This window comes from Mercenaria mercenaria, chromosome 5 (genome assembly GCF_021730395.1).
Source record: "Mercenaria mercenaria strain notata chromosome 5, MADL_Memer_1, whole genome shotgun sequence".
Taxonomy (NCBI): Eukaryota; Metazoa; Mollusca; class Bivalvia; order Venerida; family Veneridae; genus Mercenaria; species Mercenaria mercenaria.
Window position 1 is genome coordinate 73531750 of NC_069365.1, and position 22728 is coordinate 73554477.

Genomic DNA, 22728 nt, shown 5'->3' on the forward strand with positions numbered 1-22728 from the left:
ACATGTAATATATCCAGTCAACACTTAGCGGTATACAATGTACTCCAGGTATGGCATGGGACTATATATGGAATAGGAAAGATTAATTAACAAAGAACACAGTAATGATTCAAAATCTATTGCACATGACTTTGAGAAGTTCTTAAATATCTTATGATATAATAAACGGTGAAATTTTATATATTTGCTAAGTATGATAATCAAGTCAAAAGTGTAAGTGCCACAGCAGAGATAAATTTAAAATGCAGTAGCATGTAAATATCATTGTTATATAACATAAAACCCTGTGTCACAGTAGATAACAAGTCTTCCAGTATAACACCAGGACAAAGCAGTTTATAATTCTTATGTTGGATAAACCCCTGCATCATGCAGTTAGCAATTCTTGTGTCAGATATAATCCTAAAATGTGTCGGACACTGTCCAGTGTTTAATATGAATTGCAATTTTTATGTCTGACATAACCCTGTCTCATTGCAGGAAAAAGTATGTTGGACCTAGCTGTGTTTGTACATTTAACATAATTCTTATGTCTGATAAACCCATGTACCGATGCTGTAGAAACAGTCGTGTACGATATAACCCTAGGTGTAAGGAAATAATAATTTTCGTATCAGATATCAGTGTCAACACAGATTTAAAAAAATATAATTATGTCTGACATAATCTTGTGTTTAAGCAGTAAACAACAGCAGGGAAAATTCCAGTTCGGGAAACAATCTATGGGTTTTTCCCTACTTCCTGAACAGGAAACTTGATGCTAAATATAGTAACATGCTTCCATTTCGGGAAGCAAAATCACTATCTTTTCTTTTTTCTTTCAGAGGACCGGTGCATAAAAAATATCATTAAATAAAACACACTTTAATGAGGCCCGAGATATTTTTCTATTTCTACCTTTTATATTTTTTTTAAATGTCTTAATAAATTTTTTATTCAAATTCAGAATTTCTAAATTTTAGAGTTCCCCGAATGGAAAATTTAACTTCCCAATCAGGAAACTGAGATACATAATATACATTAAATTGCATTTAATTTGAATAAGTAATATAATAATTTGAATTTGTGGGAAAGTGAATTTACTGGAGTGTTCTCATATTATGTAAGAGCTGATGTATACAAAACTACACAAAGTCCCTAGAAAGAGGTAGGAAAGCAACCTAGAAGAGAAAAAATATACAATGTATATTTCAACTGCCACAGAAATCCAAAAAGTTTAATAAAATTTTATTAATATATTTAAAAAGTTCTTGAAAGGTAGAATTGCACCAAGCCTTTTGAAATAAACAAGTAAAAACCTGTGAGTTTGCTTCCTGAATGGGAAGCAATTTACTATATATAATATTGGTTCACGTTCGGGAAGTAGGGAAAACTCACAAATTGTTTCCGAAACGGTAAGTTTCCCCTAATAAACAAGTTACCATAACAATTCTTATGCCAGGTACAACCATGTGTTTAAGCAGTTAATACTCTTGTCATACACAACTATGTGTCAAAGCAGTTAATTATTCTCATGATGGAGAAATTACTCTGTTGTAGCAGTTAAAAACATTCTTATATACAGAATAGATCTGTGTCAAAGCTTAATTCTTTTGTCAACACTTGTCTCAACCGTTACCAATCCTTATGTTGGATTTAGTGCATTGGGTTACTAGTTTGATGTTAATTACATTTCTCTGCCATGGCCATTTACCATTCTTATGTTGAAAGTAGTATTCTTATGTCAGACATAAGCTTCTGTAATGGCAGATAAAAATTCTTATGTCAGATATATCATTGTGTTATATCAGTTATTAATTTTTATGTCAGGTATATCCTTGTGTCACAGCAGTAAACAATTTTTATGTCAGATATAAGCCTCTGTAATGGCAGTTAACAACTGTTATGTCAGACATAACCATGTGTCACAGCAGTTAATAATTCTTATGTCAGATATGCAGTTAACAATTGTTATGTCAGACAGAGCCTGGTAAAAGCACTCCTTGTCTATAATATGTATAAAAACTACTTTATGTATAGCAGCAATTCCTTGATGAGTAATTTTTAAAAAAAACAACAACAACAGTGCAACAGTGACCATAGAAAAGCAACCAACAGAAGCTTTAATCAACCCTTTTCCAAAAATATACAAATATTTACTATTTAAAAACTGGAGAGGTAGAATTTTGTTTATAATAAGTAGTTTTTACAATAACGCATTTTTTGGCAGTGCTTCCAAATGAAAGAAATCCTTAAAATTTGCGAAAATATATCTTCTGCCCTGACACGGTATATACCTGACTTTGTTTCTGAACAAAGACAATCTGAAGAATGAATTAAAGCATTCATGATAGTATTAAACAAATTGTACTTCTCATCGACACAATCAAATAATACAAGAAATAGACAGATTGTCAGACAAAGCACAACCATAGCAAAAATGAGAACTAGTCATTTTATATTAAAATTCCAACTTTCTCTAAACATTTCACTATTATCACAGATCATGTTTTGAAAGGCTTAACCACAGAATAGATGTTTATAGCCTCACTTTATTTCAAGGAATTCATCTATTTAAAGTGTAAATTTATCGAAGAAAAAACCCTCAAAAATCCTGGCTTAATTGCAGCATACAAAAATTGAAATCGTGTTTATATGTAAATAAACTTCACAGCATAAGTTATCTGAAATAAACAGTTGTGTCACAATGTCTATCACAGTCCGTTGAAGAGAAAAAGAACGGCAAAACATTCCAATCATTTAAGTTTAGTGATGAAAAAATGTTCACCACTTATTTTTACTATTTACAGAAGTACACCCTTTCCATGAATTAAACAGACAAGGATAAAAATCAACAAGAATGGATTCTGTCGTAACAAAACATTATTTCTTCTTATTATTTTTGACAACTATTATTATATTGAAATACACTGGCCTCAAATAAAATTAAATTATCAGCTTATTTTTCTACTCTACTCCCCATGGATTTATGAAAAATGAAAGTGATGTAAAATCGAGTAAAATATAATGTTTTTTACCCAAAAACACTAACCTTTAACAACAACACAAAAAAGACATTTTAAACTGTTTTACAAGTAATACGATCAGAAAATATATATGAGCCGTGCCATGAGAAAACCAACATAGTGGCTTTGCGACCAGCATGGATCCAGACCAGCCTGAGCATCTGCGCAGTCTGGTCAGGATCCATGCTGTTCGCTTTCAAAGCCTATTGTAATTAGAGAAATTGTTAGCGAACAGCATGGATCCTGACCAGACTGCGTGGATGCGCAGGCTGGTCTGGATCCATGCAATCTGACTAAAGTACTTGATCTTCTAAACGAAGATCTGAGAACGACCCATTCACATTCGTCTTCTGTATATTTTGGATTTCCAATATTGCTATTTTTATTTTCGCAATTTTATTTTTGTTTGAACCAATCAGACAACTTGTTTGAATGTCAAAGTGTAAGAAAAAAATGTGGTTAATCCAGGGCTCGAACCTGGGACCTCTTGTTTGAAGAGCAACTGCCCTACCGACTGAGCTAACCGGCTATCTGAAATCTTTTGACATAGAAATTTTATGATATCAAAACCCAAGTCTTTATAAAGCTTACAGAATGCTGTAAGGTAGCTTTTGATTGGCTAGCGGAAGGGTTATCAGAACGAGGCCATCAATAGCTCGTTGTCAGATCCTATGCGTAGCGTAATAGGATATGTACTTTAGTCAGATTGGGATCCATGCTGGTCGCAAACCCACTATGTTGGTTTTCTCATGGCACGGCTCATATACCATGAAATCATTAAAATTTGTGGGGGACAAATTGTAGATTTCCTGTTTGCATCAATTCATGAAATCAAATCTCAATGAACAACTAATTTTAACATTTTTATCTTAAAAATGTACACATTTTTGGCCTAATGAAAAAGCCAATTTCGCTGAAACCACGAAATTTAATGTTAACAACAAAAAATCACAGTATATCAAATACAGCTCAGTGTACATGTATCATGATGGTCCCTTCTATATGTTCCAAGTAAGAATTTATGGAATGTTTAGAAAATAATAATTAAAATTTTAAATAATAAACATTACAGTTTTGTATCAGTAACTACTCGACTTGTATGAAATCTTGAGTAGAAGGGTAAATGAAGTCAAAAAAATGAAGTCAAATATTCATGACATGATAGTATTCATGGCAAACTATCTTCAAACACTATATTGAAATACTTTGATTCAACTAGTATTTTAAATACCCTTAGCATGAAAATGCTAAGTCATCTACTGCATTTTCAAAATAATCAGATTTTATTATTACTAGAACATCAGCAACATATCCCTATAACAGCACATACACAAAATCAGCACTACTCCTTGTAACTGCACAGGTCACTTAATCAAAAACTGAATATTTCTCAACCTGGCACAAACACTCGATCAAACTACTTCAGCATTTCAGTGAAACATAACTTGCTTGAGCACTGATGACTTGGTCACCGGGGCAGACTCAAGCAATTCATATAATTCACAGCCCTTTCCTTTATATTTGCTACATTTCAATTATTCGAGCCTCTGGATAACTATTTTGCTCATTCCCTTTTAACTCAGAGTTATCAGTGTTTCACTGTATTAGTATAACAAAACTCACTTTAATCACCTTGACATTCGCGCTTGTCATAAAGTCTTTTTCACATTAAAACTACCGAACTAAAACCATTACGATATACCAATTAACCTCAACCTATACAACATAGACCCAGACCACTCGGTTTAAATTTTAGTTTAAATCAATTCATTCTACATCAAATTCCGTGTTCCTTGAAACAATGATCCCCATGTACCTTGACACACACTGACCCCCATGAACCTTGACACACACTGAACCCCATGAACTCGGACATGCACAGACTACCATGTACCTTGACACACACTGACCTCCATGAACCTTGACCCCCAGGTACCTTTTACACATACTGAGCCCTACAAACCTTGACATAATGACCGCCACGAACCTAGACATACTGACCACCATACCTTGACACACACTGACCGCCATGAACCTTGACACACCGCCATATATCTTGACACACTGATGGTCTGACCCTCACATTGACTGCCATAAAACTTGACACACAGAAACATTCACAACCTAGATACTAGAAGTCTAAATGACATCTTTTTGAGCTATGTTCTATCATGGCATCTATTTCAATCTTATGCAAATTGTACAGTTGCTGAACAGATCACTATAATGTGAACAACACAAAATACAATACCTTGGGATTTATTGGACATGGTAAATAACTGGTCTACTGTTTGACCTACCTAATCCATAACAGGGTTTCTGGTTAATTGCAGCTTTACTTTGCAAGATCCAGATGCAAACTATACATCATTCTGAAGGTCTCAAGGCAGTTGGGAATCTTTTTGAATTTTGAAAAAAAATTGCTAACTAAGATATCCTGAAAGTTTATAACAATTCATTTAAAAATAAAGTAATAACTTAATTCTTATTTCAATTTTTTGGTGTCAAAGATGGTTGAAATTTGCGATCCAAATTGTTATCTGACAATAAAGTCAAAACTAATAAAGATTTTTTGAAAATTTAAAAAGATCCTAATACCAACCTTACTATTCTTTAGAACGATCATAATATCAATGGTATTAATTTATATTTAAAGAAATATCAGTAAAAACCTTGTTCTGAAAAAGGTGAAGCAAACAGTAATTTGACACCGAAACAAACTTACAAAAATTAGACCAGATATAATAGTTTACTATAATACACATTTGATTGTAACTATTACACAAGCCAAAATAAAGAGACATGGGTTTTTGGTAAAATATTCCAAAACTTGACCCAGAAAAAATATCTTAAAGTACAGAAGAGCTAACAAGTAAAATATAAACATTAACTCTGTATGCAAATAAGCGTAATATTCCAATAACTAGTATTCAAATAAGTGGAATCGACTGTACATTCAAACTTATTAAAAACACTTAAAATGTTACAAACATCCAAGGCAGGACTACAAAAGAAAGTACATTTAATAGCTTATTATAATAATACCTTTTCTTAAATTGTCACAATTAACAACAGCTAAACTTAAATAAATAACTGTATGTATCTATAAAACATGTACATCTAACACAGTATGTGGATTTCAGTTCTTGGACTAGATACCTGTGAAGAATCACCAGAACACATCTAAAGTGTATAAAGACCTAGCTAAATACATGTAATCTACACAGCTAAAGTGTCAAGACATACATGAATCATATGAATATATCTAAAAGTTGAGATTTTAAGAAAATAATGTCTGATGAACAGAACACATTTTCAAACAACCAGTAAATATCACTACTGCAACTACATATACCGGTAATGTATGACAAGTGGGAAACACTTTGGCAAAAATAATTTTGGTAATAATAAAATAATTGAAGATAATACTTAAAGCAAATATTCAAAATGTTGCAACAGAACACAAATGAACAGTTTTAATTCCAAAATAAGACAGGACTCTTTCTAGAGACAGTTCTGACAAGTATATAGCACAAAATAATGTTGGTCAACAATAAAGAAAAATGTTTAACAGATTTAACAATACGCAAGTTGCAGCAGAAACAAAAGATGAGATGTGCCGTGCCATGAGAAATCCAACCTAGTGGCTTTGCGACCAGCATGGATCCAGACCTGCCTGCGCGGAGTGACCAGCATGGATTTAGACCAGCCTGCGCCTCTGCACAGTCTGGTCAGGATCCATGCTGTTCGATAACGGTTTCTCTAATTGCAATAGGCTTTGAAAGCGAACAGCATGGTTCCTGACCAGACTGTGCACATGTGCAGGCTTGTTTGGATCCATGCTGGTCGCAAAGCCACTATGTTGGTTTTCTCATGGCGCGGCTCAGATGGTGATTGTCTTTTACTGAGTTATACATAAATCACCACCTTATACATATAATGCACATACACATTTTCTATTGGGCATTCAAAACCAGTCATATCACATAAACTGCTTTCGATTCAAACATTAATTTCAAACTACTGTATTTTTCTTAACCCTTACCAAGCTGGACATGATTGATTCTGCCTTTGTGCCCAGTGTAGTTCCATGCAGTCTGATCAAGATCTGCGCTGTTCGCCTTTCAGTCAGTATTTTTTTTGGTAAGCACCCCTTTGAACAGTTAATGGTGCTGTCCAAATTGAAAGATGGACGAGTTCATTATAGAAATTTAGCAGGGTTAGGAAGTTTTTGTTACGGAAATGTTAACATCTGTCTTTGTAGCATGGTACTTGATGTTTGAAGGTGTCATTAACAGAGGTTAAAAGGTATCTGTACTTGAAAAGGAATAAAATCTCCATTTTTCAAGTGAAAAGAATAAAACCTCAACTTCTCACAAGAAAGGAATAAAGAAACTATGGCACTAAACTTAATGGAAGCTTCAAATGTAAACCATATGACATAGCCTAGCTCCTTCAAATGTAGCAAAATCAAAAATTGTAATTTAAGGTCAAACAACCGTAGTTTTTAAATGTTTGACTCAAATCTGATGCCAAATGATTACGAATATCAAAATCATATACAAGGTTTGCAGTCAATATATGTCAAGAATCTCAAAATATTATGCACAATTTGGGGTAAGACAAGTAAGAATCTTGCAATAATAAGAGGTCAAATTGGAGAACAAACAAATGTGAGATCATTACACTCATTTAAGAAGAAAGTACACTAGAAGCTGACTATATCAAACATATTCGAAATAGGAACAGAAGTATTCTTTTCATTTTAAATTTGAACAAGCAAATTCGATGAATTGTAATCCCCCGCCGAAAGGGTCAGAGTTGATGAATGGCAAAAAAATATATCCAGCAAAAAGTTAAGAATGTTACCAAGAAGCAAACAATTTCATTAGTCAAAATCAAATTAAAAGAAAATGAATGGTTTGTTTGGGTGGGGCTGGGGGGGGGGGTGGGGTGAGGATACAACAGTTTACATGTTGATTATAAATATTGATAGAAAATGAAAAATGAAAAAAAAAAAAAAAAAAAAAAAAATGGGGGATGGGGGGTGGGGGGGACCAAGGTAAGGTGGTGACCAGGTGTAGGTACACAACATCACATGTTTATAATAAATGTTCATGGAAAAGAATGAAAGAAGTTTAATGAAATTCTTCCAATTGGTTGGTTTGTTATGGACAGATCTGTGGATTTTTAAACAATTAAAGGGCAATAACTATATGGAAAATTGACCAATCGAAAAAAAACTTGAAGGCCATCGTCGCAGTATCTTGGTTCATGTCTGTTTCAAGTTTGATGAAATTCTACCTGCTAGTTACTGAGAAATGGCTGCAGACGGACATTTTTCATTAAATCAAGGGCAATAACTCTGACGGAAATTGAACTATCAAAAAAAAAACTTGACGGGCATCAGCACAGTATCTTGGTTCATGTCTATTTCAAATTTGATGAAATTCTACCTGTTAGTTACTGAGAAATGGCTGCAGACGGACATTTTTTATTAAATCAAGGGCAATAACTCTGAAGGAAATTGACCAATCAAAAAAAAAACTTGACGGGCATCAGCACAGTATCTTGGTTCATGTCTATTTCAAATTTGATGAAATTCTACCTGTTAGTTACTGAGAAATGGCTGCAGACGGACATTTTTTATTAAATCAAGGGCAATAACTCTGAGGGAAATTGACCAATCAAAAAAAAAACTTGACGGGCATCATCGCAGTATGTTAGTTCATGTTTATTTCAAGTTTCATGAAATTCTACCAAGTAGTTACTGAGAAATGGCTGCGGACGGACGGACTGACGGACTGACGGACGGACAACGCCATTTCAATACCCCCCTCCCGATTTCATCGGCGGGGGATAATTACCAGTTAACAAACATACTAAACTTACACATTTCACATACAACACAAGGCCTTGTCTCTGACAGGCCTGGCCTGACACTTTATCACAAATAAATCAAAATAACAGTAAGTAATTACTAACCAAGTTTCATGGAAATCAAAAGAACAATCAACCTTTGGCACCAGCTAATGCTGACTGAAACAGGAGGAAAAACACAAAAAGATTAACAGAGTCATAAAAAATATACCATCTAAAAATTTAACCTTCTAAACATTTAACCATCTAAACCTTATACCATCTAACTTTTTACCATCTAAATGTTTTACTATCAAGATATTTTATCATCTAAAAATTAAACCAGCTAAACACCTTACAATGTAAACATTTTCTTTTCTTCAGCTGATTCTTTAAATCATAATTTTCTAGGAGCAATGTCCCTAGAACTAAGAAATAAATGAGTCGCACCATTAGAAAACCAACACAGTGTGACCAGCATGGATCCAGACCAGCCTGCGCAAATGCACCATGTTGGTTTTCTCATGGCGCGGCTCAAATAGAGTCAAATGTACATGCTATATCTGGTATGATTACAGGTTTAGTTAGTGAAAAAGACTTCAAACTGCTGTCAGTACTTTACAACAGACATAATATATACTTCAAATGGAGTTAAATGTGTAGAGTAATATTTCAAATGCAGGTGTATAAATAAGTTCATTAAAAAAGTTAAGTGTGTCTGTGCACTATATTGTTAAGCAAATTATAAAGCTCTTTTTAATGCATTAGTACTATTCTTATGTTTTAATAAAGCTTTTCTATGTGATACTACAAGCCATATTTCTCTTGATTTTTTTTCTATTAAAACTAATATAAATTCTGGCTTTTTACAAGCTTCAGGGTCTGTATTCATTCAATTTCAAGTCTGAAACTTACTTATTATATTTAGAACTCCAAATCTTCAGGTTGCCAAATTTTGTTTATATAGAGCAATGAAATTTTTCAGGTCAGTCCATAGCTGCAAAACGAATATTCAACCGTTGGTTTTAATTTAAAAACAACAGAGCAAAAAGAAAATTTAGCACTTTGAAGTCTGACTTTCTGATTTAAAACCCTTCTAAATATGGACCCAGCTTACAAGATACTCCTTACATCTTTAACAAGGACTAACTTACAATGTCATGGAGCACTTGCACTTTATCGGTCCCTACAACAATAGTAGTTCAAAAATGTCTTAACAATTAAAAGTTATAAGCGGTAACTTTATTTGTAGATGAATATGTTTGGGAGCTGCTGCCCCCACACCCCTGCTTTTCCCACACACCCTAATTTGCTGCGCATGCGCATTGTAAACTTCCGGGGACCGCTAAAGTGCATTCTACCCAATGTCATTTCATTTTCAATTACAATAATATAAATTACCTTTTCGAATAAAATCTCTCTAAATTTCTTTTTTGTTTTCCATAAAGAAGATGATGACAAGTGTGTTAACAGCTACTGTGAAATATTTGTGTGGGACTAATTTCTGTGGAATTGTGGATATGTAAATTGACAAATATTAAATCCAAACAATCAAATAAAGCTTCTATTTATATCATTTAACTTTGAAATCCACAAATTTAAGCCCCCATGAAAAATCCTTTCTGGTTAAAACCATGAAATTGAATGCTAACAAAATTAATAATTTCCAGGTACACATTAACAAATTTTACTTGCATAAATACACTGATGGAAATATCTTTTCATAATGATGCCATATATACCAAGAGACAGAAAACACAAATTATGCATATTTTCAGTTCATTATTCTGTTTTTTAACATAAGGTAGTTCTGCATGTTAGTTACTGAAAGATTCATGGCTTACCATGACCCTGCCTTAGCCATCACCTGTAGTAAGCAGCCACTTGTCTTAAACAGCCAACTTTCCAAAGTGACTTTTTTGTTCCAATTTTAATAAGCCAGACTGTGTCACTCCCTTGACTGGCTGCTTAATAAAGCTATGACTGTGTAAGGATAATCTAGAATGCAAACTAAAATATAAATCATGCCACAAATAATTAAATGGCCACACTTCTGTTGTCTGATAATGCTTGCAAAATTACTATCTATAGACTAAATCTAATAACAATTTTTTTCTAGATATTGTCATAAAAGTAAATGCAGAAAGAATTTTGATCTGAACAAACAGAACTGCCTTGACAACAACTTTCAAAATAAACAAAAAATGCCCAATAATGTCACTGAAAGTGAGATCTTCGTAATTTCACTAAATGTGGGAATTTTGCTATTCTAATGCCTAGACCATACATGTATTTCTTACTCTGAATAGCATCAAGGAAAAACAAAAAATGAACATAAGAAGCTATAACTAATAAGAGATGAGCCGCGCCATGAGAAAACCAACACAGTGCATTTGCGACCAGCCTGGATCCAGACCAGCCTGCGCATCCATGCAGTCTGGTCAGGACCCATGCTGTTCACTTTTAAAGCCTATTGCAATTAAAGAAACTGTTGGCGAACAGCATGGATCCTGACCAGACTGCGCGGATGCGCAGGCTGGTCTTCTGGATCCATGCTGGTCGCAAAACCACTATGTTTGTTTTCTCATGGCGCGGCTTACATAAGAAGCTAAAACTAATAGAGATGTATACAACTAAGCAATGGAATGAGCTTTGTATATAATTCTCATGATATATTATAAATTTTCTCATTAACAAAAAAGCTTGAAGAGAGTAACAAGTATGCATGAAACTAACAAATTATATTGAAAAAAAGTCATTTCTGTTAAGATCATTGGCAATAGGGCCAGTCTTAAAGAGTTGATTGCTGTGCTTTGACCCAGAATTCTGAAGGGTGTCAGAGAATTTTATGGAAGGGTAGGGTAAGAGTAGGGGTATAGCAGGTACGTATTTTTCTCTTTTTTTTCACAGTATGCCAGTAGGGAAGCGGGTCTCTTCAGTCAGTAAAGGGTTAACTTAAAATAAAGAGAGAGCAAATTGAAGTTAGACTTGTGTTAATAATAAAGCAATGTGTCTTTTTCATGACTTATTTCAGAAGTTAAACCATTACTGCAATTGGCTAAAGTTATTATTACAGAAAAGGGAAACAGGATTTTTGTCCTTTTGTTCTTAACAAATGTTGGTTTCTGGGGTAACAAAGTTCAGGAAGGTACAATTTTGGCAGGTTGATCTAAGCACAGCAAACAAACAGTTTTTACAAGATGGCTTAGGAATGTCTTCAAAAAATAAATGAGCCATGCCATGGGAAAACCAACATAGTGGCTTTGCGACCAGCATGGATCCAGACCAGCCTGCGCATCCACGCAGTCTGGTCAGGATCCATGCTGTTCGCTTTTAAAGCCTATTGGAATTAGAGAAACTGTTAGCGAAAAGCATGGATCCTGACCTGACTGCGCGGATGCGCAGGCTGGTCTGGATCCATGCTGGTCGCAAAGCCACTATGTTGGTTTTCTCATGGCGCGGCTCAAATTGTATTCCCTAACTTCTACTAATATTAATCATTAACGTATTTATCTGCATCAACATCGTCTTCATTGATTCCACTTTCGTCAAGTGATTCACATGATACTCCAGCCGCCAGCGGTTTTATCTGTGCCATATCGAGACGTGGCAATGTCATCTGTTCCGGGAAAATCCATGGTTTCAGGTGGGGATTGTTTTGAGCCTTCCATCTTGGATAACCTTTACATGCTTTCTGGATTCGGGTAATTATCTGTTTGAAATATATTTTCATGTTGGTAGATATGAATTTAGTACATTTGAATGAAAGCTAATGAATTAAGATTTTGGTTTATACGCGAGAAAAAAATTGGTTTTCAAAATATTCCTTCATTATAATTCTTCTAAACAGCAGTCTTACTGCAACAGCTCATTGTTTTTTTAATATACAAAAATATGTATGAAATGTATCAATTACATACTTTTCGATGAATTACTTAAATATTAGAGTAAAAAATATATCTGGAGATATTGTATCAAAAACATTAAATCTGTATACAATGTACAACAAATCCCAGTTTTTGTCTGAAACATGTTAAACTGCAATACAATGTTGGTAGACAGAATATTTACCTTCGGGGCAAGTATCTTTGTTGCTTTATTTACAACCCAAACAGGCAGTTTTCCTGAAAAAAAAATCGAACAGTTTTATCCTGAAAGATATTTTCCAACTGCTCATTTTGGCTATAACATTTATCTGATTTCATTGTCTGAAAAAGTCTGATTTCTTACCTCATCATACTGCAACACAAACATGAACTGTCCATCTACTTTCTCTCTACACCAAGCCTATTTTCTCTCTAAAACTAGTCTACTTGCTATTATCAGTCAGCTGCTCTCAACCATCTCAAAATAAAGTTATTACTTACTTATTAGGCCTGGTAGTCTGCTGGTAACACGCTTGACAGTCAGTCCAGTACTACAGTGGTTCGAATTCATGTCCCAGACAGTGAAAATTTTTGAGATGCTCTAAAGTGACTCCCATCCAACTAAGAGCCCGTTACTTGTTCTTTCCAAGAAAGAGGGCTTAGCAAAGATAGGTGCTATAGACTGAGCATGCTAAAGAACCAGGCTGTCTATTTACATTTAGAGTTTAGAGTTATGCTAGTCGGACATGCCTGTATCTAAATGATTTCCCTCTCTGTTATATGGGGCTTTCCTTTACACTGTCCCATTATGTCTGCAGAGGATGATCTGGCATCCTGTGTGGCTTCCTTTATACATATAATGTAAAGCCCCTCTGAATATTTTTGTCATGAAAAAGGTGCTACATATTTTCCTAGCTCTATCTTTTTCTGCTAGGGTTATCAACCAGTCTCAGGGTGCATCTTGGAAACAGCCAATTAAATGCTTGATATTTGAGACTGGTCTCCAAACTTAACTTTGTAACACTGAACCTTTCTTTTTGATTCTTCACCTATCAGACTGCAAAACAAACATTTATTTTTTGCCCATAAACAGTCAATATCTGTTAAATTGACTCTCAAAAGCAATATGTTAATACGGTACTCCTGGGTTTAGAATGAGACATATACTTCCTCAGAAATCATTTAAAGGGAATAACCCGTGAAAAATAATTCCTCACAATTCCATATGGAAGTACTCTAAAAGTGATTAGTAATAAAAACGTATTGACGTAAGGAATTTGCAAGATATTCTTATAAATGACCAAAAATATTGTGCAGTCTGCCAGAAGGTAGTAAACTGTTGCACCGCTTTTGAAATAAAGGAAGAAGAGCTAACATTCTTCTTGCATTTTTACCAACATCTAACTTTAATTTTCACCCACTTGATAATTTTTCAGTGTCATATATACATTCTATGCCAAACTTGGTGAAATGTATACATGTTGAAAAATTTACAGTTTGGGTAGCTTTAACATGGTGACTGTGAGCAAAGTAATTGCATGTTTTTGTCTAAAACAGCATTTAGTGAGGATAAAAAATCATGGATTTCATCTTTTGAAGATAGTGAATGGGAATCTCAGTTTTCCTTTGGGATTTAATTTTGTGGACTGGATTGATACATCAATATAATACCTGGCAATTATTCCACCATGAATATTTATGATTTCTGAGTATGTAAACTAGCATAACTTTTCACCCTATAATCAGTCAACCTCTTTTTGACTGGTCTTACCTCTAGGATCAGACTGTGATACATATGTAAACTGGCATTTGTTTTCTCCCTGGTCCCTAACTAGATAACCAGTCAAATATGAGATACCACGTATATAACCTTTCCTAGGTGGGCAACTCTGAAAAAAAAAAAAAGTTTGAGGTTAAATAAAGGCCATTTCCATTTCTTATCTACCGTAGTAAAGATTATACTGAGATATGACTTACTGTAGTATCATTTATATATTAACAATATGTTTTCCAAGCTGTTACTGCTTATAAACGCAGATAAATCAATCATGAATATAATTTACCTATAAGAATAATATCATTATGGCTGAGTCACAAGTTATGGCATACTACTATATAAAATTTCATGTACCAAGTGAAGGCCATTTTGACTTAAGCTGTTATTGTTTGTGTTAAACTTTCATTGGAGTACTTGCTATCATATAAAATAGGTGACCACCATAAGACATAGATTTGAATTTTCAACCCCCATGCCATAATTTGGCCTCAGTATTCTGAAAACCACCGATATTTGAGGCTTTCTCCAAACTTGACTTCATAACATCAGACTTTGGTTTTTGTTTTCTTACTTATCAAATTTATTTTTTCACACAAAACTAGTAAATATTTTTCAAAATGACTCTCAAAAATGTTATTTTAATACCCCTAGGTTTAGACAGAAAAACACATATGACCAGTGTTATACACATGTAGTTTACACCATTATTAATTTATGAGATCAGGATGACTTAAAAGCTTATATGGTGAAGACGAAATTGGACCCCTGCCAGGCAATAACGCTTAAGGCACATGCCTGCACCTCCAGGGGTACCCCTGCCAAACTTAGCAACTTCTTCACAAGACAACCTAGAGGGACAAACCCACATAGGTAACGGACAAGTGATTCAAGGTCTGCAATCTTAACCACCAAGCATGAAAGGACAGTCAGTTCAGTGTGCTTGTTGATCTAATATGACAAAAACATCTGTTACCTTTATCTATAAAAACTTTTCAAAGAATAAATTTGAATCTTTTTAAGAGATCATAAGTGCACATATGTAACAATAGTTTCTATGGACTCACCTCATGATTAACAGAATGGTTAAGTATCCATTTCTCTTTTCCCATATCTAACCACGACCTCTGTGTTACAAAGTCTCTGTTTCGAAGAGGTGGTGGACTTTTCACTGTGAATGGAGAATAATATCATAGGAGGACTAGAGGTAAAATGATTGAAAGAAACATTTTATAGTCTGCAACTACAATTTCTGCTTTCACTCTCCATATGAGCCATGTCATGAGAAAACCAACATAATGGCTTTGCGACAAGCATGGATCCAGACCAGCCTGCGCATCCGTGCAGACTGGTCAGGATCCATGCTGTTCGCTAACAGTATCTCTAATTCCAATAGGCTTTGAAAGCGAACAGCATGGATCCTGACCAGACTGCGCGGATGCGCAGGCTGGTCTGGATCCATGCTGGTCGCAAAGCCACTATGTTGGTTTTCTCGTGGCGCAGCTCATATACTCATGCGTCTGCGGGCCCTTTTGTACATGCCATATGGACAAACATTAGAGTCTAGAGATGTCTATTCAAGGATGCTTATACTGACTAAGTTTAATAAAGACTGAAGAACCATAAAATAGTGCAAGAAATATATTGCAATGCACAAGATTTCTTTCTAATTTTAATAAAATGCCCTTCTGTGCATTTGCGCCAAAGTAGAAGTATGAATCTGTAAAAAATTAAAAATAATATTGCTGACAAACTTTGGTGAGATTCAAGGAAACAGTATTTTAAAAGAAAATGTTAATGTAGTTTTTCAGACAACAGATAATACATGTACCACAGCTCTCTTTATTAAAAGAATTTACTTCAAATGAAACTACAATATTCGATATTCCTACTTTTCAAGTTTTCATTACAGCAACTTACAGGCATAGTAACCAATATCGTTGTTTGGATTGATAGCGCAGATTTCATATCCTTCCAGCATGGAATGATCCCAGGTTTTTCTGTACTCGGGATCATGTAAAACATCATACAGTACTTCAGCAGCAATGTCTTCAAACGTTGTCCTAACCTGCAAGACAACATGCCTCGTATATACCGATTTTCTAGTGATAACATCAAGGCCCATATTCATCAAGGTCTTAAGCCTGAAACTTAGACTGTGAAATGCTAAGATTACTTTTTGCCATATAATATATATTTGTAAGTTTTTTATGGATTTAAATGAATTCGAAATTTGACAGGAATATGGCATATACCTCTGAAAAAAGCTGTGCAAAGTTTCAGCAGTATATATATAATGTATTACAAACAAAGACTCCTGACTGCTAGGGGTGCCTTGTTAGCTTCCGGTGCGAAATTAGCGCCCAATATATTTTCTACCTAGAAAAAAAACGTAATAAATAAATTGCAAAGTGAAACTATCTTCATCATGCTGTCGTAACTGAAATTTATTATATATACATATGTTTGTATGGTATGATGTCATAGTTCCACTGTGGTGTAAAGGTTTGCACATTCGCCCTACAATCAAGAGGTCGGGAGTTTGAGTCCCATCAGCACCAAACCTTTTTTTTTTTTTATTTCACTAGTTTTATTTTTTTTTTTTGTATTTATCACGAATTTTGCAAATGTTTTAACAAAAATCATTCATGAGAAAATTTAACAAGCGTTTTGTTTTTATTACAGGTTCCAATGTACTGCCTGTACAGTAGATATAACTTAAAAAAAAAGTTTTGGGGTCCAAACTGACAGGCGTGGAACTTTCTCCCCTTTCACATATATTTCATTCACTATCTTAAAGGGACTGGCCTCCAGTTCATTGGACAAAAAAATAATTTTTTTTAGACATCTGGAAATAAATGCTATAGAAGGCTTTAAAACTTAATTACTAACAAACTATATGTAACAGAAACACATGAGAATTAGCTCATATAAATATCTGTTTGTACTATTTTTTACGATGAAAACAAACGCTTTACTCCAGGTAAACTGCATGTCTCGATTGTAAATATCTATATTTTGAAGTCAGAATTCACTAATTCCGCTATAGCGCTATTGGTTACAACGACAAGAAAAAAAGTCTTTATTGCCGCAGCAGTCTGTGGTTCGATTCCCAAATTTCCAGTATTTTGTTGGTTCTCGTGATTGACCATTACTTCGTCGAATTGGCTGGATATAAAAAAATAACTTATCTGCTGTTTTTAGCATCAAGAAAACTGGTGGAGCTTTAGGTGTAATTCAATATCAACATGGTGTACTGTCTTCGTGTATTGCTATATTTATATTGGATTATCCATTATTATGTCCATGAGAAAGATCAGATCGCTGAATTATTTGAAGGCGCCAATGAAATTCGCCAAGTGAAGATTTTTAGCACCAGAATTTACGTTTTGTGGGATTTGGCGCCACTGGCGACAGACAGCGGGAATCCTGTATAATTCCAAATATTTGCAGCTATTGCAATAACACCACTTCAGGCACTGGAGCTCTGCCTTTTAGGTAGCACCTAATTTCATATTATTAAGAAATAACTATGTGCTAAGAACTTAGCATGACATCATCAAAATCTCACAACAGTCAATGCGCAGATGTTGCGGTTCGAAACCGGTTAGGTAACCAAAATGTGGTTACGCCATAACTTAATAGCTGCTACTATAGTGTAGCCTTGCTGTTGGGTTAACCCTTTAGTGACATGGTTAGTGTCTGCCTACAGATCACGAGGTCCAGAGTTCGAGCCCCAGTAGGGACCATGGTATTTTCTCTCTCCGGGTTTACTTTAACGGTGTCAGGTCTAAGTGGGATGACAGTCTCATGCAGTGGACATGGAGTGTCATTCTGGAGAGCTGGTAAGCTCTAAAAAGTAAAGGGAGAAAAGTGTAGTGATAGTTGGTTTACAGGCCACTTCCAGCCTTGCTGTCGGGTTAACCCTTTAGCGACGTGGTTAGAGTGTCTGCCTACAGATCATTGGATCATTAGGTCCGGGGTTCGAGCCACAGTATGGACCTTGGTTATTTTCTCTCCCAGGGTTTACTTTACTACCGTCAGAAATAAAAATAGCTTCAGTTAAATTATGATAGCCAGAACTATTGAAAAATATGTCAATCAAACATACTTTGACTATTTTGAATGAGGAGACCTCGTTATTTTTTGTCCACACGGATGTGCAATTTTTCTGGTACTCAAGTTTCCAGTTATCCGTGTCGTCACCTAAATTCTTCAGTTTCCTAAAGTCAGAGTCATCTGCAACTCTGATATCACCAACTGGCAGTACAGAAAGCATTATAACAAATTAACTAAACGAATAAATAAAATTTTACAAAATATGAAATTTCTTTCGTGTCAACATTGCCGTAAAGTGGCCAAAATTTCCTTTAACGAACCCAAAGAGAATAAAACTCCACGAATGAGACTTTTTCTCATTTTCTCTTATTTGTTTATCAAATTGAAATTGAGCCTACCAAAATTGATTATGCTGCTTTTATAAGACTTGATGTCAGCAAATTGTCTGAACAGCCTAACCATAGCCCTTACTTAAAAATTCATGATACTTTTTGAGTGAATAGTTCAATTGTTAGCAATACTGTTCCTGAAGATTTGAAAAGTGCTAAGGTAAAACCCTTATTTAAGAAAAATGGTAGGTCTGATATATCTAATTATAGATCTGTAAGTATTTTGTTAATAGTATCTAAAATTCTTGAAAGAGCGGTTTATAACCAGTTAGAATATTTCCTAGTCAGAAATGGTTTATTATATGAATTCCAAAGCGGTTTTAGATGAAACTATTCTACGGACTCATGCTTGATACACTTTACTGATCACATAAGAAACCAAACATCAAAAGGACTGTATACAGGGATGATTATGTTAGATCTTTAAAAAGCTTTTAATACGGTCGACCACCAGATACTATGTCTTAAAATGAAGGTCATGGGTATCGAGTCGGTGGAGTGGTTTCGCTCATATTTAACCAGAAGGACTCAGGCTGGTCATGTAAATAATACTATGTCAGATTTTGAAAGTATAGTTTGCGGTGTTCCCCGGGGTAGTATACTGGGACCGTTATTATTTTTGTGCTGTGTGAATGATATGGGTATTAGCATTAGTAAAACATGCAAGTTAATTTTATATGCTGATGATAGCGCTATTCCTTTCTCTCATAAGAACCCTGATGTGATCAGTTCTGTTTCAGGTAATGAACTTGCTAATTGTAGTGAATGGCTGATAGACAACAAACTATTACTACATTTAGGAAAAACAGAGTGTATTCTATTCGGCTCTAGACGTAAGCTCAATAAATTTCAAGACTTTTCAGTTCATTGTAATGGGCATACAATTAAGGCACAGTACTCTGTAAAATACTTGGGTTCTATGTTAGATAAAGACCTATCTGCCACTACTATTGTTAATAATATTGTCAAAAAAAGTCATTTCAAGATTAAAGTTTTTATATAGGCAAAAGAGTTATTTAAAACATACAAATCATTAAGAAAACCTCTATGTAATACACTCTTACAGTGCCATTTTGGTTATGCTAGCTCGTCGTGGTATTGTGGGCTCTCAAAACAATTGAAGTGTAAACTACAAACTGCCCAAAAGTAGATTGTGAGATATATATTAAATTATGAATGTAGAACTTCTCTGCGTGTGTCAGATTTTAGTTATCTTGGTTTTTTTTTCTAATTTTGAAAATAGATGCAAGTAACTTAGACTTAATCATGTGTATAAAATATTTAATGATAAATGTCCGTCATATCTTAAAGAAAATTTTAAAAGGTGTAAGGAACAACAGCAGTATAATAGTAGAGGTAGCAGTACCAATTTTTATGTACCAGCTGTAAATGGTTTTACAACTTCAACTTTTTATTATAATAGTATTTTAGACTGGAACAAATACCACAAAGTATTCATAATACAAAGAGTAAATATGCTTTTAAAAAGGAAGTTAAAACACATCTGATTTTAAATATGAAGTTGGCTGAGGGTTCCAGTTACATCTATTTTTAAAGTATGTAATAGTTAACTGTAGATTTTATGTGATATATGATTTTTATTGTGATAGCATTGTTCGTGTTATATATGCATGTCGATGTACTGACAACATACTTGTGCACTAATACTGCAGAAATTGTTTTTATTATTATTTATATTATTTAAATACTCTTGTCCATTATGACACTATGTTCAAGGACCCTGTTGGAAATAAGCCGTAAGGCTTTTACAGGTTATCCTGTGTTTTTATATATGTCATAATAGTGCACTAGTCACCAATAATGTCTGTGATATCAAAACTGTGTTATAATATGTGCTATTTGAATTTTGTGTGATAATTGTGTCAATATGATATATATATTTACACGAATCTATCTATCTATCGATTTGTTGATCTGTCTTCTCACAGGTCTAACTACGCACTGTTTCAAGAATGCACTGTTCAACGCTCTACTATTGTTTAACAATTTAATGTATGCTTTAGAGATCTTTTCGTAGATATCTTAAACAAATGTATCAGAAAAACAGTTAAAACCGTGTGTAGAACAATGTGTTAAGTTTTTGCTTTGGATGTATAACCTACTAAACTACTAACTACAGACATCAGAGCCTATGTACGCTGTCAGAAATATATACAAAGCCAAGTAGTAAGAATTACTTCAGTTACCCATGTGATTTTTAATAAATTTCTGATTACATTTTAACCCTGTTAAGAACTCTAATTTTCCAGTCAATTCAGTAATAGCATACGCAATTTGATTGAATCTGTTCATGAGAGGCAATGAAATGCGTCCCAACTACATGCCTATTAACACCGGCGTAAGCGGAATTCTATTTTGAAAATTATAATGAAACGACTCTACGACCGGACTGATGTACTTGACGTACCCACATCACCTATTTAGTCTTTAAGGTAGCCTTTCGAAAAGTTGCACACCAAAGGTTATTGAGTAAAATTTTAAAATAAGGAAATAGTGATACAATACATGGATGGATTAAAGACTTTCTAGCAAATTGAATGTAAAGGGTAACCTTAGGTGGGACAGCATCCAAAAAATCAAGTGTTAGAAGTGGTGTCACACACGCTTGTGTTCTTGTATCAGTTATGTTTTTATTCTGTATAAATGACTTGCTGGACACAATTTCATGCATTCTAAAGATATTTGCCGATGAAACAAAATTATGCAATAAAGTAAAAATAATACAGAACAGCATCGCTCGACTATTAAGCCTTGTCATTAAAAAAATTAAAGTAATGAATGCCAAAAGTCGAAAAAGTGCAAAACAGATTTATGGAATTTGTACATTGCATGTCAGATCATCACAGTGAACAAATAAGTAAACTTTCAGTCCATTCCAACCTGGTGTTACTGAGATGTCCGCTAGCGTACAAAAACTTATCAAAAATTACAAAGTCGAAAAAGGGTCATAACTTAGTAAAATTATAGAACCTGAGCACTGCATGTCGGATCATTTCAGTGAACAACTGTATGAAGTTTCAATTTATCCCCGCAAGTGGCTGCTGTGAAATCAGCTTTCTCGCAAGAACTTAACCGAACCTTCACGCAGAGGAACAGGATAAGCCAACTACAGGATAGCATTTATCAAGTATGTTTATGTTACAACGTGTCTTTAGAAAGAAAGAAATGTAAAAACCTACATCTTAAATAACATATATAAATGCTTGTTATACTGTAATAGAAGGCGCACAAGCTGAATGATAAAAAAGATCTGTAACAAATTTTACCCAGTTTATTATAGGTGATTAAATAAACAGTGTTCAAAACATAGTATATTAGTAAATATGTGGTACTTTCACTTACAATTTTAAAAATGGTTAATAAACTTTTTGTCAAGTATTGAAAAAGTTTCATTACACGCCAGTCTTCTACCATGCCAACAATGTAAACAGGAGGTCGTATTGTAAACAGGGGTTGTATTATTCGCGCTAGAAATACTCAAATCAAGTATCACTATTCATTTTCTTATTCTATTATTGTAATGGAATTATGATGGTTCTTGAAAGCAAATGTGATTAGATATACTTTTTCTGATTATAAAAGACCGTGCACATTATAATATTAAAATGGAAGTCTATAGGGAAACAATACGTGGTCTTTTACCAAACTACTAGCTGAAACATGGCTTTTGATGGGTTTTCACAACTGATGTAAACAGTTACGAATATGTAAAATACTAGTACGTTGTCACGCAAAAATAAGCATAATATTTGAAT

The 22728-nt window shown here is 34.2% G+C and overlaps 1 protein-coding gene across 1 annotated transcript; it reads right to left on the reverse strand.

The window, feature by feature from the left end:
- Positions 1–102: 102 nt before the first annotated feature.
- Positions 103–18853, reverse strand: LOC123557618 (START domain-containing protein 10-like). Its single transcript, XM_053543965.1, has 6 exons — positions 18616–18853; positions 16425–16572; positions 15572–15675; positions 14502–14619; positions 12936–12988; positions 103–12576 (listed from the first exon to the last, which is right to left on the reverse strand). The coding sequence occupies exons 1-6, from the start codon at positions 18781–18783 to the stop codon at positions 12358–12360; spliced, it is 810 nt and encodes a 269-aa protein (XP_053399940.1). The 5' UTR covers positions 18784–18853; the 3' UTR covers positions 103–12357.
- Between the last annotated feature and the right edge of the window lie 3875 nt (positions 18854–22728).

Coding starts and splice junctions, on each gene's coding strand:
- LOC123557618 (XM_053543965.1), bottom strand. CDS start 18,783: ATGCTTTCTGTACTGCCAGTTGGTGATATCAGAGTTGCAGATGACTCT. Junction 12,989..14,501: donor ATCACAGTCTGATCCTAGAG/GTAAGACCAGTC, acceptor TTTTTTTTTCAG/GAAAACTGCCTGTTTGGGTT. Junction 12,577..12,935: donor CAAAGATACTTGCCCCGAAG/GTAAATATTCTG, acceptor TATTTCAAACAG/ATAATTACCCGAATCCAGAA.